This window comes from Salvelinus fontinalis, chromosome 42, assembly GCF_029448725.1.
Source record: "Salvelinus fontinalis isolate EN_2023a chromosome 42, ASM2944872v1, whole genome shotgun sequence".
Lineage (NCBI taxonomy): Eukaryota > Metazoa > Chordata > Actinopteri > Salmoniformes > Salmonidae > Salvelinus > Salvelinus fontinalis.
Genome location: NC_074706.1, coordinates 19,126,865 through 19,152,453, shown reverse-complemented (window position 1 = coordinate 19,152,453; position 25,589 = coordinate 19,126,865). Strand labels below are relative to the sequence as shown.

The 25,589-nt window shown below is 43.7% G+C and overlaps 1 protein-coding gene and 1 long non-coding RNA gene across 3 annotated transcripts; one reads left to right on the top strand and one right to left on the bottom strand.

Annotated features, from left to right (window-relative positions):
• Nucleotides 1-1,611: 1,611 nt before the first annotated feature.
• Nucleotides 1,612-16,994, bottom strand: LOC129841417 (zinc finger protein 205-like). Of its 2 annotated transcripts, none has more exons than XM_055909682.1 (7): nucleotides 16,700-16,994; nucleotides 11,293-11,423; nucleotides 10,932-11,102; nucleotides 7,245-7,397; nucleotides 6,764-6,875; nucleotides 6,122-6,243; nucleotides 1,612-2,824 (listed from the first exon to the last, which is right to left on the bottom strand). In XM_055909682.1, exons 1-7 carry the CDS (start codon nucleotides 16,992-16,994, stop codon nucleotides 1,907-1,909), a joined length of 1,902 nt encoding a protein of 633 aa, XP_055765657.1. In that variant the 3' UTR covers nucleotides 1,612-1,906. The 2 variants fall into 2 exon arrangements, with proteins under 2 accessions (XP_055765657.1, XP_055765658.1); XM_055909683.1 differs by having other exon boundaries at nucleotides 6,149-6,243.
• Nucleotides 16,995-25,090, top strand: LOC129841424 (uncharacterized). Its single transcript, XR_008757319.1, has 2 exons — nucleotides 16,995-17,080; nucleotides 19,080-25,090. It is a non-coding gene; the product is annotated as an uncharacterized LOC129841424 (long non-coding RNA).
• Nucleotides 25,091-25,589: the final 499 nt, after the last annotated feature.

Below are 25,589 nucleotides of genomic sequence, written 5' to 3'. Positions count from 1 at the left end.
TTCTCACACCTAGGAACCTCCCTCCTACACACTGCTGCCACATGCCCATAAGCTTGACACCTGTAACAACGTAATGTATTTGGCACAAAAGCTTGTACAGAATAACTTATATATCCTAACATCACTTTGTCGGCCAAAGACAACATCAAAACTCAAAAGATGACTCTTCTGTTTCATCACTCACGCCACCTTGTCTGTGCGACGAGCATCACAACCACGGGGAATCTTCCCCTTCAGTTGGTCAACTTTTACATTTACTGCTACCCCAGTAATCACTCCTTTCAATGGTGCCCTTTTCTTGAGAGCAAAACAATTCACATTTCTTGCCCCCATTTGTTTAACGGCGAGCGCCTTCTCCCTCTGACCAGCAGAAACACAAACAATTATCACAAGATGGTTACCCTCATCGATTCCACAGCACCCAACTCTATTTTCACCCACCCTGAAACCACAAATGGATCAGCCAAAAGGCAAGGGTCCACTTTTCCCAAAAACTTCACTCTTACTGTCACAGACTCTTCTTTATCCTGACCCTAAGTGCAAGCCTCGGGCTCCGAGAACTTCACCACACCTACCACCTTTGACCTCATTCACTTCTATTTATCCTCCTGTCTTCAGCTCACTCTGCTTACACTTTATATCATTATTTTTTAACAAACTCTCTCCCTTTTCCTCGCCATTTTTAACCAACTCAAGCTCACCATATTCCTCCCTCTCTCTTAGACCTCCTCTACCTCTCTTTTTCCCTCCATTCCTCCTCCGTATTCCAAGTATACGTCTCCTTCTGATAATACTGCACTTCTTCTGTCATACATATTGTTCTTGCCTTGTGCCTTGTCAAGGGACGCCATTTAACCGGCTGTCACAATCTCCGAATAATCAGCACGAACCCCTCGGGATGTAGCGCTCAACAGTGCATCCCACTTATAAAGCCGCTGCTTAGTCTTCAACAGCATCAAAAGCTACCACAACGCTTTTCCATTTCAAACAAGCGCGCTCTTCCAACCACCATCCACCCAGGTGCGCCTTCCGTCCTAGGATAAGTGGTCGAGGAGATATGAATTCATTAGTAGTCGAAAGGAAGTGTCCTCCCCTCCTTGATAGTCTTTTTGAAATCTACCATGCCACCTTTGAATCAGCTTTTGTTTTGTTGGTGGAGAAAAGCATGCAGATGTTTAAAAACAAATATGCTACTTATGTTTTATCTTGCACAACTAACTTAATTATCACTTTACACATTTATTTTGGGATCCAGCCTTAAACATTATTTGCCTCATGACCCGCGAATATGGAGAAGCAGTCTCATTTCATTCAAGCGCATTCTCGTCCACATTCCCTCTCCTCGATTACCTTTGACCTTATTCAAAAGGAGGCCGGAGGAGAGAAGACAAAGGTTATCCTCAAAACCAATTGAGAAAAGGCCATGATCAGTATCTTTCAAGCTCAAAGCAGACTTGTTTAGTAAAATTACCGTAAATGACCTAAAAAGAATGGTTGGCTAGATCCAATCGGTGGCAAGGACAGACACCTATAGGTTCGAAGGAAGCCAAGGAGACTAAGGCCAATTTGAATTCTAAATGATAAACAAGCAAATACAAAATCAACACATCAAAAAGGACAACATGATTTCTCATTTATTAACAGATTTGCTCACCTATTTTTTTGTACAAAACTATTGTTCAATCCTGGTAGTTAATTGCACTCACCTGGTGTTCTAGGTCTGAATTAGTCCCTTATTAGGAGAAGATGAAAACCAGAAGGGTTTTGGCCCTCCAGGACATACATTGAACAGCGCTGAGGGACTTAGTAATCCAAAAAACCCTCTTAGCCCAAGACACTTCACATGATAACTATTTCAGCTAAATAATGGTTCCCAGATATCCTGTGTACATCTCAAGCCACACTACTATGATTTCTCCCCATTGTGGACACTCCTATGTTTGATAAGGTTACTCTGGAAGGAGAAGCTCTTGTAACACAGCTTGCACATGAAGGGCCTCTCCTTGGTGTGAACAGTCTGGTGCTGCTTCACATAGTTTGCATGAGCGAAGCGCTTCCCACACGTGGGGCAGGCGTACGGCTTGTCTGCGTCCGTCTTAATGCTCGGCCTCCCACGTTGTGACCCAATGACACCAGATGAGGTAGAAGTAGGAGCCAATTTAGAGCTACCTCCTTGACCTCTAGCCATTGTTTGGGTGTTGTTGGGATTGTGTGCTGTGTTATTGGCTAGGTACCTCTCATGGTGAACGCTAATCCTGACCCTGTCTGTATTCGTGGGGTTACCATGAGGCAGCTGAGGAAGACTAGACCCAGGTCCAGGCCTTCTATGAACCCAGTCACCAGGCATTAGATGAGACCCTGAAGAAGACAGACTTCCTGATAGACTACCGCCAGGGGGGTTTCCCACCACTCTCTGTGAAGGCTGAAGCCCAGGGTGACCTGCTCTGTTCATCATGGATACTGTGGTGTTTGTATCATAGGAACATGAGGGTCGATCTCTATCAGCCCCAGGACCTGCTCCATCCCTGCACTGAGACAGTGAAGAGAAGGATCTGGGTTGCAGACTGGATCCCTGACTGGAGCCTCTGTCACTCTGACCACCAGGGCTGAGGTTGTTCAGTCCACCTGTCCACTGGTTGTGTTCTGTGTGGTGGTGGAGTCTCTTAACCTCGCGTTTGGGTCCTGATTCCGACTCAGAAAGGAAGAGCGAAGGCTCCTGGTCCAGGATCCTGATCCGGGGCCAGGGTTTGTGATCAGCCGCTTCAGAGGTCCACTCTCTCCCACCAGTAACACTGGATATCAGCAGGTCTTCTTCGACTGCAGACTGCAAAAAATGATTGTACAGAAAAGCGTAAAGGTTTAGATAAGAAACTCTGATGTACACACAGAAATACTACATGATATTATAAACTGTTAACCACAGTCAAGCTCATCTCTAATACTGTGATGTAAGTACCTAACAATATGGAGCCATTGGAGTTTATTATTAAAACAATTCCATATGTGTTGATTTAAGAATGAAGTATAATGTTTTGGTTCGACTGAGATAAGGTTAACTCAGTCCCTAAAAATACAAAAATAAAAAATCAAGTCAGCAGTGTCAATGTTGTATTTCATTTCAACAAAATAGCTATATGCTCACATAACTTTGCAGTACAGTACTTTTATCGCACAAAACGATACATGACAAGTAAAATATATTTTCTCACTATGTTAATGTGACCACATAGAAGTTTGGGGTCAGACCCTGCCCCTACCTGGTACAGGAAGGTTAAAGGTAAACAGTATGGCTTGGTCAACACTGTCCACGCTTTGCTAACAGCGGGTTATTCAAGCAGTGTTGCGTGCAGTTAGACGATGGTCATTGGTCCGGTATGCTTGCTTCACCCTGAGCTACAACTGACAGACGGGAATATAGTGTTTGTGTGAGAACCTGCGTTGCTGTTTTGAAGAACTGTTTTGGACATTACATTGACTATTGTAATGCAAATTAGTTACTGTCACTTTTTGTAAATGAAATAAATGACATGCGCCATTTCTCTCAAAAGGGAAGACTGATAGCAGGTGTGTGTAACCAGCCCTTTTGAGTCCTTCCGTGTGGGTTACAAATAAGAAACGTTATGTTACTTCTGCTGATTGTATTGATTTTTGTAAAAGCTCACTGATAGGGATTGTCAAACGTTCGCCTGCCGACAGTGCCTCTGAACAGTGTCGACAGTCAATTCTATTTTGTATTCACACAGCAAAGACCTTGATGTCGTCTGCCACTCAGCCCTGTTTCAATTCTCCAAATCAGAAGGTGGCTGTAGCATTGCTTGGTTACGGATGTCTGTCTGTGTTTAGTTATGGTCTAGATGTTTGCTAACTAGCTGTGCTAATGTTGATTATTGTTGTTGTTGTAGAAAGCCCTTGTTGATACTAGCCAGACGGCCACAACAAGATAACTACCTAGTACGATAACAATTTTTTAAAATTCACTCTCCATAATCTCATACTACCAGTACCAGCCCATGGCCAAATGTTTAACTATCTAGTTAACATTAGCATATTCGCAAGCTAGCACAACATGGCTAGCTAAGGACACTGCACTAACACAGGCAGCTGTTTCATGGAAACTAGCCCATTGTGATTTAATTATGTCAATACTAGCTACATCACGAAAAGCTGCCACAACTGTCAGTAAGAGTGTCCATGGATTGAGTATTTGAATGAAGAGATTGAGATACAACTGTCCAGTTTGAGTGTTTTTCTGCAGCGAACTGATAAGACGAGCGACCCAGGGATGTGTGAGCTTTGGTGACCTTTAACAGAATGTGACTGGCAGAATGTGTGTTGTATGTGGAGGATGAGGGCTGCAGTAGATATCTCAGATAGGGGGGAGAGAGGCTTAAGAGGGTTTTATAAATAAGCCTCAACCGCATTGCGTCTGTGCTCTTAGCTAGCTACCATCCTATAGCTTACATTGCATATGAAGTCTGGCTCATGACATTTAACCATGGATGTAGAGAATATGCCATATTTTTTTCCTCCTTTTGTTGTCACACATTTTAGCTCCCCCAGTTCGTGCTCTCGGATTGGCTCAAAGTCAAGTTGTTGGCCAATGACGAGCATTACAATTCTACAAGTAGAAACGGCAGGTTCGTCGCTACCGGGTCGTCATACATCAGGTAACGCTTTTGTTCTAGCAAGAGAAGGAACGGCCTCCCACTGTGATAAGTACCTATCGGAAGTGTATCTGCGGTGAGATTCTCAGTGCGTTTCATGCTTAACCAATTGCATTTTCATCTTTAAACCAGTCATTGTAGCCATGCTGTATTTCTTACATTGTGTTCTGTTTTTGGTTTCAGATTTGGTCTTTGTCACTGTTTCTTAGACCTGAATAACTATATGAGCTATAATAGCTACTAGAACTCTATATGCATGAAGCATTTTACCTAAATAATGTGAACCTGATCTGCTCCTATACAGACCCATTGATTCTTTGCTCTTTCGTCTAATAAATAATTTTTTATAAAAAGGGAAACTGGTCCGTGCCTCTATAAACGAGAGACAACCTGAGTACATTCTCAATATTACGTAAACTTTTCTGTACCTTCGCTTTAATAAAATACCATTTAGAATCCTTTGGAAAAGATTTAACATTACACACATCTTTGTCATCTTTACTTTATGTCAAGTAAAAATGACACTTAATAAGTGAAACATTCTTACAGACACCATCACTACCTCATCATACACATTCTTTCCTCAGTTCACCTCGTCCAGTTCCCTATACATCCACAAGCAACAGAATTAACTACAAACTAACTATACATGGTCACTATACATGGGCCATGTGCATTTTCTGCTGGTGTATCCTGAGGTAGCTCTTTTCTGAGAACCTCTTCTCGCAGTGCGAACAGCCACTCTCCCGTGTGGACCTTCGGGTGCTTCTTCAGCTGGTGCTGGCAGGAGAACCTCTTCGCACACTGGGGTGCAGCTGTAGGATTTCTCCCCCGCCACATCAGGACGAGTGTGAAACACTGGCCTGGCACAAGTGACAGCTGAACGATTTCGCCCACGTGTGCGTCCTCTGGTGGATCTCCGCCTGTTTGGGAAACTGAAGGCTTTCCCACAGAATGAACACGGGAAGTGCTTATCTTTGCCACCGGATCTACTGATAGCATTACTTCTACAGTCATTTGTGAATGGGCTTGTGTAGCCATTTAGTGTTGAGGCACTGGCATTGTCTGTCTGGTTTACCATTAGGAGAGTGTGAGGAGGATGAAGGGAGTGTCTGTGTTGTCACAGGGTCCATGTTCCAGTTGATAGATCCTATAGAAGGCAGGCTGAAGGCAGCACCTGTTTGGGGGTTAACCTGAGGTGCCATCAGTCTCTCTGAATCACAACTATAGGAGCAGGACGGAGCATCGCTAGCCGAGTCTGTGTCTGTTTTCTTTCGCTGCATACGGACACCTCCCTGTTCCTGGAGACCAAATCTACCCCTTGTCCTGGTCACAACCAGTCTGTTGTCATGGAGTCTAAGATCGGTTGTTGTTTTGTATTTGACTGTCCGTTTCTGGTTTTGGTTAACAGTATTGTTCCCCAGCCCAGAGTTCAAGACGCTGTCCTATCCACTGACCTCCACAATGTCACCTCTGGTCCTGACCTGCTCAGTGATGTCGTCCCCTGGGCTCTTGGCTGCACCGGTCTGGGAATGCAAGCTGGCCGCCCAGTCTCCTCTATTAGCCTCCAACCAACCACCTGCAGGAAGAGGTTAGAAAATACACTTTACAAACATGACAGGGAAAACTCATTTTATTTTGGTCAATTAACTGGTCAAGTTCAGACATTATAATGTGTTTTTTTAATGTAAACATACGTTCTATTGATTTTATGACTGAGGAGAAAATAGCCAGGTGCATCACTATTCCTTTTGAAGATCTATTACTGTATGTAGACTATATGCATTGTTTTACGTCTGATTTTTTATTTAACCTTTATTTAACTAAGCAAGTCAGTTAAGAACAAATTCTTATTTACAATGACGGCCTAGGAACAGTGGGTTAACTGCCTTGTTCAGGGGCAGAACGACAGATGTTTACCTTGTCAGCTCAGGGATTCAATCCACCAACCTTTCGGTTACTTGCCCAACACTCTAACTACTAGGCTACCTGCCGCCCAGATAGTGAGACGATTCCTCCAGCACTTATGAGGGATGGGCCTTGCATAGAAGCGATGCTACCTGTCGGAAGACAATGGGCTATATGCATTTCTCCCTTACCTTGCTCCCCCATCTTTAGTCCACTCAGCAGGTCAATGCTCTCTGGTCCGTCTTCTATTGTCTCCTCTTTGACTAGCAGCAGATCAGGCTTCCCATCCTCCATGTCTACTGACTGTAAGAGATACAGAATGAGAGGATGTTGGATCAAGAAATCTGATATGAGCATCCTGCTATGGAGCATATTCTGATTGGGCAATGAGGGATTTATGAGTACTATGCAACTTTTAGTTCATTTGATACGATGCAAACGTATTAATTGATTTGATTAATTTACACTCTTTAATGGTTTGATAATTCAAAGGCATAGTCGCACACTTTACACAGAATTCATAAAAACCTGGCCCCGTACCCACAAAGAGTGCTGATCTAGGATCCTTCCATATAGTTTTATTCATTATGATCTAAAAGGCAAAACTGATCCTAGATCAGTCCTCCTACTCTGACCTAATACCATTCAGACAGTAGTTTACAGTGGGCTCACCTCAGTGAGACTGTGTTTTGTCCTGTGCTGCTCAGCTGGTTCCTCTGTGGGTTCAGGAGGTGTAGTCTGGTTGTCCTCCATGACCATGGTCCCCTCAGGGTTCCCCAGACCCTCCTCACACTCCTCCTCCTTCACCAGCAGCACCTCCTCCTCCTGGAAGAGACAGGTGATACATATTACACAGCCACACACTCCCTCAGGTACGTATACACACACACACACACACACACACACACACACACACACACACACACACACACACACACACACACACACACACACACACACACACACACACACACACAGATAAACACACTTTCAACATGGAGTGTTAACCCACACCCCTACGTTTGAGTCCTATACTGTAGTAACAGAATGACTTCATTATTGTTAAACCCATCATGGTGGATATAAATATTATGTTGTGGGTAAAAATAAGTCAGCTATGATAAGTCAGACAAAAAGTCAGACAAACCTGACTAAACTATTTTGACGTGTACAGTAGGGGTTTGTTAGTGTGTGGGTATGTGTAGGTATATTTAGTAAGTGTATATTGATTATAAAGATAAAACTACTGTCGGGTGTATGCAGAATAGGGTGAGATTTGATGTATACTAAAGAGTCGCAATGAAAGTCTTGGAATTAAAAGTCCCATTTTGTGTTTATTAAACAAACAAGTTTTAAATACACCATATGAAAACCACACATACACGTGTGAACAAAAAAATCTGCATGAAGTTGATGAACTGCATTCTTTTTCTCATTAAACGTGTGCTTGGATAAAAAAGGAGTTGAATGGAAGTAATGAAATAGGCATTTGTGAACATCATATAGCCTACACAGTACAAACACAATATGTAACAGACTTTTCCTCCTATAATGTTTGTCATTTTACCTTTACATGTTTATGTCATTTAGCAGACACTTATCCAGAGCGACTTACAGGAGAAATGAGAAATTGCTCAAGGGCAGAGACAGATTTCACACCTAGTCTGCTCAGGGATTCGAACCAGCCACCTTTCGGTTACTGGCCCAAAGTTCTTAAACGCCAGGCTACCTGCTGCCCTCTAAATATGACTTATATATTCCACAATGTCTGGGCCTTGCATTTCAACACACTTAGTTGTTGTGGAAATTGACCCGCTACTGCGGTTTACTTTGTGCATCTACAGTGCCTTCGGAAAGTATTCAAACCCCTTGACTTTTCCACATTTTGTTAAGTCACAGCCTTATTCTATGTATTAAATAAATACAAATTCTCAGCAATCTACACATAATACCCCCTAATGACAATATATATATATTTTTTTTAAATCACTAATTACACTAGTATTCAGACTATTTGCTATGAGACTCAAAATTGAGCTCAGGTGCATCCTGTTTCTATTGATCATCTTTGAGATGTTTCTACAACTTGATTGGAGTCCACCTGTAGTAAATGCAATTGATTGGACATGATTTGGAAAGGCACAGACCTGTCTATATAAGGTTCCACAGTTGACAGTGCATGTCAGAACAAAAACCAAGCCATAGAGCTCAGAGACAGACACAGATCTGGGGAAGGGTACCAAAAAATGCCTGCAGCATTGAAGGTCCCCAAGAACACAGTGGCCTCCTCATTCTCAAATGGAAGAAGTTTGGAACCATCAAGACTCTTCCTAGAGCTGGCCGCCCGGCCAAACTGAACAATTGGTGGAGGAGGGCCTTGGTCAGAGAGGTGACCAAGAACCCGATGGTCACTCTGACAGAGCTCCAGAGTTCCTCTGTGGAGATGGATGTCCATCTGGAAGGTTCCCCCATCTCTGCAGCACTCCACCAATCAGGCCTTTATGATAGAGTGGCCAGACGGAAACCACTCCTTAGTAAAAGGCACATGACAGCCCGCTTGGAGTTTGCCAAAAGGCACCTAAAGACTCTCAGACCATGAGAAACAAAGATTCTCTAGTCTGATGAAACCAAGATTCAACTCTTTGGCCTCAATGCCAAGCCTCATATCTGGAGGAGACTTGGCACCATCCCTACAGTGAAGCATGGTGGTGGCAGCATCATGCTGTGTTATTTTTCTTTCAGTGGCAGGTACTGGGAGACTAGTCAGGATTGAGGCAAAGATGAATGGAGCAAAGTACAGAAAGATTCTTGATGAAAACCTGCTCCAGAGCGGAAGGTTCACCTTCCACACAGTACAGCGGGACAAGTCTCTGAATGTCCTTGAGTGGCCCAGCCAGAGCCCGGACTTGAACCCGATCGAACATCTCTGTAGAGACCTGAAAATAGCTGTGCATCAACACTCCCCATCCAACCTGACAGAGCTTGAGAGGATCTGCAGAGAATAATGGGAGAACTCCCAAAATACAGGTGTGGCAAGCTTGTAGAGTCATACCTAAAAAGACATGACGCTGTAATTGCTGCTAAAGGTGCTTCAACAAAGTACTGAGTAAAGGGTCTGAATACTTATGTAAATGTCATATTTTTGTTTTTAATAAATTAGCAAAAATGTCAACCTGTTTTTGCTTTGTCATTATGGGGTATTGTGTGTAGATTGATGAGGGAAAAAAACGATTTAATAAATTTCAGAATAAGGCTGTAACCTAACAAAATGTGGAAAAAAGTAAAGTCAAAAATAAAAAGTCTGTTACAATACTTTCCGAAGGCACTGTACATCATTTTGCTGAGTCTATTTTTAATACAGGGTTTAATCTAAACGTCAGAAGCTATCGAGTGGAATGATTACTTTCTATGTTATAGAGTGGAATGGTTTTTCTGCAGGTGTATCTTGAGGTAGCTCCTCTCTGAAAACCTCTTCCCGCAGTGCGTACAGGCAAACGGCCTCTCTCCCGTGTGGATCTTCAGGTGCATCTTCAGATGGTCCTGGCGGGAGAACCTCTTCTCACACTGGGGGCAGTTGTAGGGTTTCTCCCCTGTGTGGACTCTCTGGTGCCTCTTCAGGGTGCCAGCTTCGGTGAAGCGCATGTGACACTGGGTACAGCTGAACCGTTTCTCTTTACTATTGCCTGACGTGGCTCCCCCTCCCTGAGCCTGGGCTCTAGCCCTGTCGTTTGAGTTCAAAACCTGATGGAAAAGGACGTGGCTGTGTAAATCGGAAGGGCCCATCGATGTGGACACTGGGTCGTGATCCCTGAACAAGTGTAAAGGAGAGTGGGTCGTGACATTTGGATTTGTCTCTAAGCTTTCCCTGTAATCTAAGAAATCTCTGCCCTGTGAGTGTCTGTCTCCTAGGTGATTATCTGCATTCCATGTGGGAGGAACATCACCCTCCACTTTCATAGTCACTTCATCTACGACCAGACCCTCCCCTTTCTTATCAAGGCACCCATCAGAGTATACACTACTACTGTAACGGTTCCAGTCCCCTCTAGACAGATCAGTCTGTATCTCTAAACCCAAGGGCATGTTGCCAGGGTCCAGCTCTGTAGAGTAAGAACAAGACGGATCATCACTGCCAGTGTCTAACGATTCCCCAAGCCCACTTGAATGAACCGTCCTCTGGCTTTGGTGAAATACCGGTAAATAGTCTGAGCCGGGGGCAGGAGGACAGCCCAGTCTCCGCTCCCCCAATCTCTCTGGTTCTGATCTGTGGTCAGATCCTGTGTGTAAGAGCCTGTGTGTTACAGTTAAAGTCTTGGTGTCTGTCGCTGACTTGAGAACGGCGTTCTGCGTTCCACTGACCTCCGTGATGCTGTGTCGGGTCCTGGGCTGGGGGGCGGTGGTGGGGTTCTCCGTGGCTACAGGAGGTGCTCCAGACCCTCCAGTCTGGATGTCTTTGCTGTGCCGTGGGTCCTTCTCTGCTTCAGTCCTCTCCTGCTTGACTCCAGGACTTGCAGCCTCTGCATCTGCAGACTGACAAGAAGAGAAGAGGTTATTATCGGTACAATGTTTGAATTGGATAAGAATGTCGTAAGGAAGTCGTAAGGAACTCCCCTATGGCAGATAAATGAGGACGTACAGTACATGTAAGCAAGTGAATATCTGGGGACACATTTGATTTACAAAGTAACTGTAATATTTCATGCAACACTATTACATTAACCTCTATTATGATAACTTGCTGGGTTGAGGTTCCATTCCCCTCATCAACAGTGATTGGTTGGTCATCTCTCCATGTATTGTGTCCTGCTGGCTTCACAAAGCTCCTGTGGCCTTCAGTGAGATGTCCTTCACCTGAAAGAGTGATTGGGGGAAAATAGGTGGTTAGGTTAGCTACTATCTGCTCCACAGTATAGACCCCTTTCTGCGTTTGCAATTTGGTTGCAGAACTCGCGAGTTAGACGAAGTCCATACCTTTTAATTTTGGGGGGGATTTCAATCTTCAATAGCTCTTCAACAAAGTGTGCCAAGCCTGCCCCAAAAAGTGGATTTTTCTCCATCCTCCCAATATTCATGACACACTTTGTTTAGGAGCTAGTCTGGGTACCAGTCTTCGTAGCTAACATTTCACGCCTGTCATTTTCCAAAGCTTTCGGACAATCTCAACATTCATTATGCAGACGGATTTACCGCGCAGTTGCTGATTGGTTGTTGGAAACATTCATTTTCCATGACAAGTTATGGAACATGGAGTGCGCACATTTGGCGCAATATTGAATTTGAATTTTAAAAACAATAACGATAAACCTGCTACGCATTGTCTCACGTCAGATGGCGGAATCCAATGAACTCCGACATAAGACAATGCCTGCGGCTGTAATTTCCTTGTGAGCAGGCAGTGTCAATGCAAGATCATGTTGTCCAAAGATGACTCCGTAATGAGAGAGAGAAATAATGATACGAAAAATATTAGCCTACAAGATTCAATCGAGCTACGTTTGCTTTAATAAGAGGAAAGTAATGTAAAACTGGCACCGGTCTTCATTCCTCGCACTGGTTGATCATCATGACTGGCTTACATTTTTGCAATGTTATGCTCATTTCAGTTCTATTATTTGTCCCTCCTCACTTGTACTTTCTGAATGGACATTGGAAAAACAGCTCAATGCAGACCAGCAGATCCAGCAAAGTCTTGAAACTGGAGTAGCCTCTCCAAGCCACGGCAGCTGGGTTTCACCGATTAGTTATGGTACGCAAAAAGGAGCAGACATACCGTCTATGTGTGAACTACAGGGCTCTAAATTAGCGTACTGTTAAGGATGCATATCCACTTCCTCGTATCCAAGACACTCTAGATACCCTGTTGGCGGCCAAATGGTTTAGCACTTTGGACTTAGCGTCAGGTTACTGGCAGGTAGAGCTTATTCTCAGCGACGGTAAGGCGGCCGCTTTCTGCAGCAGGAAGGGCCTCTGAGTGGAATGTGATGCATTTTGGGCTCTGCAACGCACCAGCGACGTTTCAATGTCTAATGGACCGCGTCCTGGCCGGGAATGCAATGTGAGACCTGCCTAGTATATCTAGATGACATCATCATCCTGGGAAGGGATGTCACAGAGATGCTCCAACGCCTGGCACAAGTGTTCAATCGGCTAAGCCAAACCAACCTGAAATTGAAACCCTCCAAGTGCTGTCTCTTCCCGCCGACAAGTAACCTACCTTGGACACATTGTTTCTGAACACGGCATCACCACAGATACCCAGAAAATTCTGAAAGTCCAAGAAATGGAGCAGCCTACCAGAGTTTAAGAAGTCCGTCAGTTTGTTGGCCTGGTCTCGTACTACCTACGATTTTGTAAAAGATTTTGCTGCTGCAGCCAAGCCCCTTCATGAGCTTACAAAGAAGCATGCTCATTTCTGGTGGACGCCAGAGTCCCAGGAGGCATCCAAAAAATGAAAGAAGTTACTCACCACCACGCCCGTCTTGGGCTATCCACTCAACAGTGGCAACCTCATCCTCGATACAGACGCCAGCAACTTCCGCATTGGAGGCGTCTTGTCCGAAATGCAGGACGGCAATGAAAGCATACTAGTGTATGGGAGCCAGCGGCTGTCTTCCACAGAGCAAAACTATTGTACCACACGGAGGGAGCTACTGGCAGTAGTGGAGTTCACTACACACTTTCGTCAATACCTGCTCAGAAGACCCTTCATTATGCGAACCGACCACAGCAGCCTTCGGTGGCTCATAAGATGAAGGAACCAGAAGGTCAACTGGCGAGGTGGCTCGAGAAGCTTGGAGTATAACTTCAAGGTCATATATCATCCAGGACGCCACCACAAATGCTGACCTCCTGTCCAGGAGGCCCTGCTGCCAGACTTGCCCTTGCACTTACAGGACCCTATCCAGAACAATGACCGTTTCAGGTACAAGTGCAGTCTGACCCTCATAGCCTGGTTCCTCTCTAGGTTTCTTCCTAGGTTTTGGCCTTTCTAGGGAGTTTTTCCTAGCCACCGTGCTTCTACACCTGCATTACTAGCTGTTTGGGGTTTTAGGCTGGGTTTCTGTACAGCACTTCGAGATATTAGCTGATGTACGAAGGGCTATATAAAATAAACTTGATTGATTGATTGATTGACCGCAGCCCCAGTATAGCTGATTACGCTGTGGAAGCTACTTCTACGGAGCGCTGCTCAGTGGGGGTAGAAGAAGACCCCAGCCTACACTCCCTGGAGATTCTGGGGCTGCCTTCGACGTGGAGTCGGGTCATCGGGACAGGGAAGATGAAATGTCGGACGTGGAAAAGATTAGCCTCACCGACGCAAGTGACACTTCTGTTCCATGGATGGACTACTGAGGAATTACGTCAAGCTCAGATGGCAGACTCTGACATGGGCCCCGTCAAGAGATGGCTCGAGGAAGGACAGGAACAGCCATCGTGGGGGGCTGTGTCGCCTTTCGGGCCAGCGACTGAGGCCTATTGGAACCAGTGGAAGAGACTGTATGTCAAGGACGGCATTCTCTTATGGCGCATCTACTGTACCGAAGGCGCAGTGTTTTACCCACAGATGCTCCTAACTCGTGTATTCCGGACGGACATCATGAAGCAGATGCATGATGTCCCAGTAGGCGGTCACTTTGGCATGGAACGCACACATCTTGCAGACAAGATACATGTACCAACTGTGCCGCTAAAGCCAGACCTTCGAGGAAACCCCAAGCACCTAAGGGCACTGTCCGCGTGAGAGTACCTATGGAGAGGATCGCCATTGATCTCATGGGCCCAATGAACGAGACAGAATGCTACAATCGATACATATTGGTGGTTGAAGACTATTTCACAAAAGTGGGTGGAAGCCTACCCTCTGCCCAACGATCAAGCCGTGACAGTGGCTGAAGATCTGACAGCTGAATGGGTGTGTCGAGCACCACAGACACTCCACAGCGATCAAGGCTCCAATTTTGAGTCTGAAGTCTTCCAAATAATGTGGCACAGCGGTCTAAGGCACTGCATCTCAGTGCCAGAGGCGTCACTACAGACCCTGGTTCGATTCCAGGCTGTATCACAACCGGCCGTGATTGGGAGTCCCATAGGGAGGCGCACAATTGGCACAGCGTTGTCTGGGTTAGGGTTTGGCCGGGGTACGCCGTCTTTGTAAATAAGAATTTTGTTCTTAACTGACTTGCCTAGTTAAATAAAGGTTAGCCTATAGAGCAACAAAGCACAGCTCAACAGGGTTCACTCCGAACATGATTTTCTTTGGAAGAGAAGTAACAGAACCCATCAACCTGGTGGCTGGCTTGCCACGCGATCATGACCACGCCAAGACCCATCCACAGTATGTTGTACATCTACGAGACAGATTGGAATTTGCTCACCAGATTGAAAGGGAAATGCAGGGTCAGTCTGAGGAGCGTGCCAAAAGCAGTATGACAAGAATGTTGCGAGGACACACTATAACGGTGACACAGTATGGTACTTAATTAAAGGAACAAAGCGGTTGCGGGACAAAGTTAGGAAGTTCCAACCATCCTATGAGGATTCTTACTTCATACTGGGACAGCTGGACGACTTGGTTTACCGGCTCCAAAAGAGTACGAGAACAAAGGTGAATGTTGTTCATCACGACAAACTCAAGCCGCACGACTCTAGACAACAGCTGGGTGTTCACACACGCCGAAGCGTGGCAACCTGCAGCGGTCTTGTCGCCTGATCTGGATGCAGGCCTCCACGACTCCGATCTGGATCTACCCAACCTGTTCATGGACGATCAAAACAGTGAGAAGGACGCAGAGCTTGCTTCTGATACCACTTATTTTGTGAGTGGGTCTGCGGCACCAGATGGAGTTCAGTCTAGTGGGGGTAGCATATTGCAACAAGGCCAAGCATAGACTGTTACTCACCCTGCCTTGGGTCAGACACCCAAAGGGAGGCCAAAGAGGAACAAAAGACCACCTAACAGACTAGGTGATTGGGTGGCTCCTTGATTTTGGCGAGAGCTTCTCTGGTGTGATGTGATCACATTGGCTTGTTATAAAAATGCAATAATGGGGAATCCTCTCTTCTCCAGGCACCCAATGTTTATGTTTACAATCAAATGTATTACATCAGAATGTCCAATGTTTCTAATGAAATGTATTGAAAATGAAATACAGAAATAACTCATTTACATAAGTATTCACACCCCTGAGTCAATACATATCACCTTTGGCAGTGATTACTTACAGCTGTGAGTCTTTCTGGGTAAGTCTCTAAGAGCTTTGCACACCTGGATTGTACAATATTTACACTTAATTTTTTATTATTCAAGCTCTGTCAAGGTGCCCTTCTTTGCAAGGCATTGGAAAACATCCCTGGTCTTTGTGGTTGAATCTGTGTTTGAAATTCACTGCTCAACTGAGGGACCTTACTGATAATTGTTTGTGGGGTATAAAGATGAGGTATTCATTCAAAAACCATGTTGAACACTTATTGCACACAGAGTGAGTCCATGCAACTAATGTGACTTGATAAGCACATTTGTACTCCTGAACTTATTTAGGCTTACCATAACAAAGGGGTTGAATACTTATTGACTCAAGACATTTCAGCTTTTCGTTTTTTATTAATTTCAACAAAACAAAATCCTCTTTTGACAGTATGGGGTATTGTGTGTGGGCCAGTGACACAAAATCTACATATAATACATTTTAAATTCAGGCTGTAACAAAACCAAATGTGGAAATAGTCAAGGGGTGTGAATACTTTCTGAAGGCACTAATAGCTGAACAGTGAATGCTATTTAAGAGCTATTGAAGACTGAAACCCCAAAATAATAAATAATTCAACAACGAAAAAAGGGGTGGATTTTTCTCCATCCTGATTCAGAATATAGTATTTTCTTAGTTATGGCACGCTTTGTTTAATCCGAAATCGTATTATCTCATGCTTGGTAGCTATTGACGAGAGAAAACCAAATATACACCGAATACCCGATATTAAACAAATTTCACCTCGGTCAGTTTTGACACTGTCTAGAATTGGCAAGGATATAAACCAACACTTCTTGCAAGACTTCCAAGTAATCACATCAGAGGACTTATTGCATACTATCCAAACACATGCGCAGAGTGGAACGGGGCTAAATGTACCTCTTGCAATTCCTCTGTATCGGTCGAGGATCTTGACACTTCTGGGACGACTGCCGAGGACGCGCTCTCGCATTGTCCTCTCTGCGCGCTCCCGTGACACCTTCAGTTCTAGTAGCTGTAGTTTCCTCCGCAATGTCCTGTTTTCTTTCTGGCTTTGTGTTATTTCCAAACGACACACTGCATAGTCGTCGTCTACGAGTTTACAGATCTCTGCCACAGCTGCATTCGCTAGCACCTCCATGATGGAGGCTATTTGCGTGTGAAAAACCATAACGTTACCATTACAGTTAGCCATTGTTAGTTAACCTTAGCAGTTAGCGTTACCTAAATAACACACATCAACCAAGTCCTGTCTCTAACGCGAATTAAAGACTGCCTGTGGTAAGTATGTTTTGCTATGCAATTAAATTTGTCTTATTGAGTTAATAAATGTCGAAATAACTATAAAAACGCTAAGTCGTTCTTGGTCACTGTTCACTTCCGTTTACTTATTTTTCTTCGTGTGGTTTTACGGCAGACTAGACGTGTTGTGTATTGCCGCCTGACACAGGTCGGAGAGTGAATTGCACATTTCGTTTACAAAAAAGGTATTGCATAACCACCCAACAAATACAGTGCCTTCATAAAGTATTCACACCCCTTGACTTTCTCCACAATTTGTTGTAAGTATAAATGTTTTAATTAATAAAAACATTTCACTGGCCTACACACAATACCCCATAATGTCAAAGTGGAATTGGGTTTTTATAAAATATATTTTTTTACAAATGAATTAAATTAAAAGCTGAAATGTCTAAAGTCAATAAGTATTCAACCCCTTTGTTAAGGCAAGCCTAAATAAGTTCAGGAGTTAAAATGTGCATAACAAGTCACATAGGTTGCATGGACTCACTCTGTGTGCAATCATGTTCAACATGATTTTTGAATTTATTTTATTTATTTTACCGTTATTTTACCAGGTAAGTTGACTGAGAACACGTTCTCATTTGCAGCAACGACCTGGGGAATAGTTACAGGGGAGAGGAGGGGGATGAATGAGCCAATTGTAAACTATAACTACCTCGTTTCTGTACCCAATACATACAATTATCTGTAAGGTCCCTCAGTCGAGCAGTGAATTTCAACCACAAATTCAACCACAAAGACCAGGGATGTTTTCCAATGCCTTGCAACGAAGATAACTTATTGGTAGATGGGTGAACAAAATATACATTGAATATCCCTTTGAGCATGGGGAAGTTATTAATTACACTTTGAATGGTGTATCAATACACCGTCACTACAAAACTATGTGTCCTTCCTAACTCAGTTGCCGGAGAGGAAAGAAACTGCCAAGGAATTTCACCATGTGGCGAATGGGGATTTTAAAACATTTACAGAGTTTAATGGCTGGAAGAGTAATAACTGAGGATGGATCAACAACATTGTAATTACTCCACAATACTAACCTAAATGACAGAGTGAAAAGAAGGAAGCCTGTACAGAATACAAATATTCCAAAACATGCATCCTGTTTGGAATAAGGCACCAAAGTAAAACTACTAACAACTTTGTCCTGAATACAAAGCGTTATGTTTGGGGCATATCTAACACAACACATCACTGAGTACCAATTTTCATTAATTCAAGCATGGTGGTGGCTGCATTGTGCTAAGTATATGCTTGTCGTCGGCAAGGACTAGGGATAAAAAAGAAACGGAATAGAGCTAAGCACAGGCAAAATCCAAGAGGGAAAAACCTGGTTCAGTCTGCCTTCCAACAAACACTGGGAGACAAATTCACCTGTCAGCAGGACAATAACCTAAAACAAGGCCAAATACACACAATATAATTTACAATGGAGTAGCTTACCAAGATGACATTGAATGTTCCTGAGTGGCCTAGATAGTTTTACTAAAATAGGATTGATCATCTAATCCAAGACTTGAAAATGTCTGTCTAGCAATGATCAACAACCAACTTGATAGAGCTTGAAGAATTTAAAAAAGAATGTGCAAATATTGTACAATCCAGGTGTGGCAAGCTCTTAGAGACATACCCAGAAAGATTCACAGCTGTAATCGTTGCCAAAGGTGGTTCTAACATGTATTGACCCGGGTGTGAATACTTATGTAAATTTGATAGTTATATATTTAATTTAATACATTTGCAAACATTTCTAAAAACATGTTCACTTTGTCATTATGGGGTATTGTGTGTAGACGGGGTGAGATTTTGTATTAAAAATATTTAATACATTTTGAATTCAGGCTGTGTTAAACAAAATATGGAATAAGTCAAGGGGTATGAATACTTTCTGAAGGCACTGTATGTGCCTTATACCGTGTGTATCAAAAAATGTCTGGATGCAATATTCAACACTGAAATCTGTTACTCTCAGGGTTTGATCTTAACATCAGAAGCTATAGAGTGGATGTCTTTTCTGCTGGTGTATCCTGAGGTAGCCCCTCTCTGAGAACCTCTTCCAGCAGTGAGTATAGGCGAACGGCGTCTCTCCCGTGTGGATCTTCAGGTGCACATTCAGCTGGTACTGACGGGAGAACCTCTTCTCACACTGGGGGCAGCTGTAGGGTTTCCCCCCCTGTGTGGACCCTCTGGTGCCACCTCAGGTCACCAGCGTGGGCGAAGTGCATGTGACACTGGGTACAGCTAAAAGGTTTCACCCCAGTGTGGACCCTCTGGTGCTTCTTCACATAGTTCGCCTCAGCAAAGCGCTTCCCACACGTGGGGCAGGCATACGACTTACGACTCTGTGTCCGTCCTCATGCTTGGCCTCCCACGTTGTTACCCAATGACACCAGAGGAGGTAGAAGCAGGAGCCACATTTGAGCTACCTCCTTGACCTCTAGCCGTTGTTTGGGCGTTGTTGGGATTGTGTGCTGTGTTATAGGCTAAGTACCTCTTGTGGAGAACACCCATCCTGACCCTGTCTGTATTGGTGGGGTAACCATGAGGTAACTGAGGAAGGCTAGACCCAGGCCCAGGTCTTCTATGAACCCAGTCACCAGGTAGTATACAAGACCCTGAAGTAGAAGACATACTTTCTGATGGACTACCACCAGGGGGGGGGGCTTTCGTCACTCTCTGTGAAGGCTGAAGCCCAGGGTGACATGCTCTGTTCATCATCGATACTGTGCTGTTTGTATCATAGGAACATTAGGGTCTCTATCAGCCACAGGATGTGCTCCCTCACTGCACTGAAACTGTGAAGAGAAGGGTCTGGGCTGCAGACTGGATCCCTGACTGGAGCCTCTGTCTCTCTGATGTCCACCAGGACTGAGGTTGTTTAGTCCACCTGTCTACTGGTTGTGTTCTGCGTGATTGTGGAGTCTTTGTCCCTCGTGGTTCCGTCCTGATTCTGAATCAGGAAGGAAGAGTGACAGCTCTTGATCCAGGGCCAGGGTTTGTGACCAGCCACTTCAGAGGTCCAGTCTCTCCAGCCAGCAACACCACAAATCAGCAGGTCGTCATGGACTGCAGACTATAAACACAAATTGAGCAGAAGAGCATATAAAGGTTTATATAAGAAACTCTTTACTGTACACACAGAAACATGACATTATATTATAAATGGTAACCACAGTCAAACCTGTCTCTAAAATACCTAACAATATGAACCCATTGGAGTTTATTATAAAAATGTCCATATCTTTTGATTCAAGAATGAAATATAATTATTTGGTTTGACTGAGATAAGGAAAACTCAGTCCCTGCAATGATACAAATATAACCAAATCAGTCAGCACAGTTTTTATTTAATTTCAAAAAAATTGACAGTCACATAACATGAAGTATAGTACTTGTTATGTATCGTTTTGTACAATACAAGTAGAATAACTTCTCACTATGGTAACACTTTACCTTTTCTGTAAAGCTGGTACCCTCGCTTTGATCAAATTAATTTTAGAATATTTTGGGTTCAAAATAACATGGATCTTATCTATTTTGTCAAGTGAATTAAGGCACTATCATTATCTCACTATAAAACACCAGTATCAACCTAAAGGGACATAGTTGTCAGTCTTCATCAGTGAAGCATTTTTACAGACAGAATCACACCAACCATAACCATATCATCTACTCTGCCTCATCATACTCATTCTTTCCTCAGTTCACCTCATCTAGTTCCCTACTATATCCCAAACCAACAGAGTGAACTACAAACACACTAACTAGTCATTTATTACATGCCACTATACTGTGTGCATTTTCTGTTTGTGTATCCTGAGGTTGCTCCTCTGAGAACCTCTTCCCGCAATGCTTACAGGTGAATGGCCTCTCCCGTGGGGACCTTCAGGTGCCTCTTCAGCTGGTGCTGGTGGCAGAACCTCCTCACACTGGGGACAGCTGTAGGTTCTCCCCCGTGTGGACCATATGGTGCCTCTTTAGGTTGAACGAGTGGGAGAAACTGGCCTGGCACAGCTAAATGATTTCTCCACCGTGTGCATCCTCTGGTGGATCTCCACCTCTATGGGAAACTGAAGGACTTCTCACAGAATGAACATGGAAGCGCTTCTCTTAGGCGCTGCCATCTTTACTGATTCTGTCTCTACTACTGTCATTTGTCAATGGGCTTGTGTAGCCATTTGGTGTTGAGGCACTGGCATTGTCTGAGGTCTGCTTTAACATTAGGAGAGTGTGAGAAGGACGAAGCCCAGGGAGTGTCTGTGTTGTCGCAGGGTCCATGTTCCAGTTGATAGATCCTATAGAAGGCAGGCGGAAGGCAGAACCTGCTAGGGGGTTAACCTGAGGTGCCATCAGTCTCTCTGTATCACAACTATAGGAGCAGGATGGAGCATTGCTAGCCGAGTCTGTGTCTGTTCTCTCCCACCACATACGGACACCTCCCTGTCCCCGCAGACCAAATCTACGCCTCTGCCTGTTCTCAGACAGTTTGCTGTCATGGAGACTAAGATTGGATGTTGTTTTGTGTTTGACTGTCTGTTTCTGGTTAAGAGTATTGTACCGCAGCTTAAAGTTGAGGACGCTGTCCCATCCACTGACCTCCACTATGTCGCCTATGGTCCTGGCCTGCTCAGTGATGTCATCCCCAGAGTCCCTGGCTGCACCTGTCTAGGTCTGGGAATCCAAGTTGGCCACCCAGTCTCCACTATTAGCCTCCAGCCAACCACCTGCAGGAAGAGGTTAGAAAATAGACTTTACAAACATGGTAGAGAACTCTAGTTTCAAGTTTATACATTATAACATGTGTTTTTGGATGTAAACATAGGTTGTATTGATTTCATTTTATGAATGATGAAAATTCAGACAAAAATTCCCAGGTGCATCACTATTCTCATTGAAGATATATTACTGTATGTAGGCTGTATGTATTTCTCCCTTACCTTGCTCCCCCATCTTTAGTCCACTCAGCAGATCAATGCTCTCTGGTTCGTTTTCTATTGTCTCCTCTTTGACTAGCAGCAGATCAGGCTTCCCATCCTCCATGTCTACTAACTGTAAGAGATAGAGTGAGAGGATGTTGGATCCAGAAATCTGACATGAGCATCTTCTGATTGGGCAATGAGGGATTGCTATGAGTACTATGCAAACATGTTAGTTGATTTGATTACTTGATACTCTTTAATGGTTGGATATTTCAAAAGCATGGTCCCACACTTAAGACAATTTGAGTCAATACCTGGGCCCGTATCCACAAAGCGTCTCAGAGTAGAATTGCTGATCTAGGATTTTTCCATATAATTATATTCATTATGGTCTAAAAGGATAAACTGATCATAGATCCGCATTCCTGCTCTGAGAAGCTTTGTGGATACAGACCCTGACCTAATACCATTCAGACAGTAGTTCACAGTGGGCTCACCTCAGTGAGACTGTGTGTGGTCCTGTGCTGTTCAACTCGTTCCTCTGTGGTTTTGGGAGGTTGTGTAGTCCGGTTGTCATCCATGACATGTTCCCCTCAGGGTTCCCCAGACCCTCTTCACACCCCCCCTCCTTCACCAGCAGCACCTCTGGACCTTCCTCCTCCTGGAAGGAAGAGGTGATACAGATTACACCAACATACACTCCCTCAGGTACATACACACAGGTAATAAATACACTTTAAACTTGTAAGGGGCCATACTTGTGAACATTGATTATTTCCTGTAACAATTTCCGTATCAGCCTAATAAAAGATCTTAAAGAGCGCCCATGAAATCAACCAATCCCATTAAATGGCCTATGTGGCATTGATAAGAGTCACAAACATTTATTATAGTGTGAAAATAGGGCAATCAGTCTTGTCAAAAACGACGTTTGGAACCAAGTGCGTCACAACGAGTAAATTAAGTTTTTTTGGATTACAATTATGTCAACAAATCATCCCCAATTTTGCCTAGCTCCACGTGCAACTCGCCCCATCCGCTTTTCAGAATGGGGCTCTTTTTTTCCCCCATCGCCGCCGTTTATGACTAAAAAGCCCTGTGTGGATTGACCATGACTCCACACCCAAAGTTATATGGTTTGCATGCCCTGCCGAAGGATCCTAGTATTCGGAAAGGCGGTTGGAGTTCGCCAGTCCCCTCTGCACCACCAGTATAGTAACGCTAGCTTGGTGTGCAACGTTCGGTGGTGGTGAGTATAACCAGAGATACTGTTATATGACCTCTGGCATAATTTAGCTAACGTTACTGCTGGTTAAGTAGCTATCTTTTGACAAAGCAAGGCAGGCTAGCTAACGTTTTAGCTATTGTTAGCATAGCTAGCTAGTTACAATAGTTCATACTGCTGGTTATATAACGTTATCATTTGACAAGTCGGATTTACAAGTGTCTTCTGTACGTTATTTACAAGGGCAAAACTAAATAATAAATGCAACTATGGTGATAGTTAACTCATGTGTGGGTCTGACTACTACGATGAACTAGGAGCAACAACCCGCAATGGCGTCACTGGCCTGAATCCAATCTGGAGCTACAGTCAGTCTACATCTATAAAGCATATCATTAGGGTTTCCACATCCACAATCGGTTATATGGCAAAAATGAATGTAACATTTAAAAATGTATGTTGGTCTTATTTTAAGGTTACGTTTAAAATCACATTTTAATAAGATAAATTGTAGAAATAGGCGAGGTGTTTGACTTTGTGGCTGTGGTAACTAGTGACGACCTAGAATTAGCTTGACCCGAGTTACTGCCCTGATGACAGACGGCTTCATCAACAACTGTAATATGTGTTTTATATGAAAGGTTGTATAAAAAATGCACGGTTTGTTAAACTATTAGGTGAATTACCCAGTCAAGCAGATACAAGTAGTACAGTCATTTTGGTTGTGAAGTGCATTATCAAAAAGCTTTGTAATTTCTTTATAACAAAATGCAATTTACCACTTGGCTGTCTATTGTATAACCCTAACACCACCTCATAAGATGAGGAAGTCCATTGTTTATGAGGATTGCTTGCAGCAGTTGTTCAAGAGATATCCAGTTTGCTGCCAAACATGCAACATAGAGATGACCAGCAAGGGGACCCTCAGCATCACGCAGACATCCCCTCGCTGTGAGCATTCCTATAAATTGAACAGGGTGGATGCTTGAACAGGGAGGATGCTTGAATCGGGTTGGTGACATTTGACCTGGTCAAATGTTTACCGTTCTATTTCAGCGAGCAGCTTGGTTCCACCATTCGAGTCATAACCACCATTGATAATGTAATCAGTGCTCTGTTTGTGTGTGACTGACCAAACACAGACGGGGTGCTGGCAAAGACCTTACCTCAATTCTCACCTCTTGCCTGCTCACCAGCGGTCATTGATGGGGAGACCAGAATTAGGTAGGTTTAGTCTGACCTGTTCAAACTTCAACATAGTTTGTCATATCACCTATTCTAACTGCTATTTGGTTATAGAACACTGACTGTGTATGTGTTCACAGATTAATCTATGGTGGCAGCACATGGAGAGATGTGATGGAGTCCTGACCGACAGGCTTGATACTGACGTCTCTGAATGGAGAGAAACCTGGCACTCAACACATCCACAATGTGGGACAGAAGGTGAGCACAAATAATACAGTACAGCAGAAATGTCCAGTATTTGCAACACCCTTTTCATTCCATTTGTCACGAATAAACTCTGATTCAACTCTGCTAGTTTTACAGATGGACTGTAGATGCTTTTGCCAGACGGCAGCCCGTCGTTTGATGGGGAGACCATAATTGGGCAGGTTTTATCTGAGTTGTTCAAACTCCAACATAGTACCTACCTGTTTGTGTGTCCGATATTACCTATCCTAACTGCCATTGGTAATAGAACAGTGACTGTATGTGTTCACAGAAACGTATGGAGTCAGCACATGGAGACTTGCAAGATGATGTGATGAAGTCCAGACCAACAGACAGGCTTGACACTGATGTCTCTGAATAAAGCAAGACCTGGCATTAACATTTTACTAGACAATTTTTACTTGTATTGCCTTTTTTAAATTATTGAATGGTATCAGTCAATATGTGGAGGGAGAAACCCTGTGTATTTTGAACCAGGATTAGGGAACTCCTGTTGTATATGGGACACCACACAGGAAGGTATGACCACTCTGACATGTTTGCCAAGGTAGCCCCATTACTACCAGACAAAATGCTGATAAGCAATGAAAGTTTCACAATGTTATATTAGCAGAACACTGCTTCTATGATGTTATGTAAAGGGTGGTTTATTCTACATGGACCTGTTACTACATTTTAAAGTAATCAAAACACTTAGTAAAATCTTTGAAATTGTTGCATGTTGCGTTTGAAGCTGAAAATATATCTGTGTCCATCTGTATTCTACAGATTTCACATGACTGGGATTAGGGCCTAATGAATGTTTCAATTGACTGATTTTCTGATATGAACTAACTCAGTAAAATCTTAGAAAATGTTGCATGTTGTGTTTATTTTTGGTCAG

Bases quoted from the DNA above. Each gene is read 5' to 3' on its own strand.
- LOC129841417 (XM_055909682.1), bottom strand. From the start codon at position 16,994: ATGGCTAACTGTAATGGTAACGTTATGGTTTTTCACACGCAAATAGCC. The intron at 7,398-10,931 runs GTCAGTGGAACG...TGTCTCTTCCAG, and splicing joins CCCGACACAGCATCACGGAG to GAGGAGGAGGTGCTGCTGGT. The intron at 6,876-7,244 runs GTGAGCCCACTG...TATCTCTTACAG, and splicing joins CAAAACACAGTCTCACTGAG to TCAGTAGACATGGAGGATGG.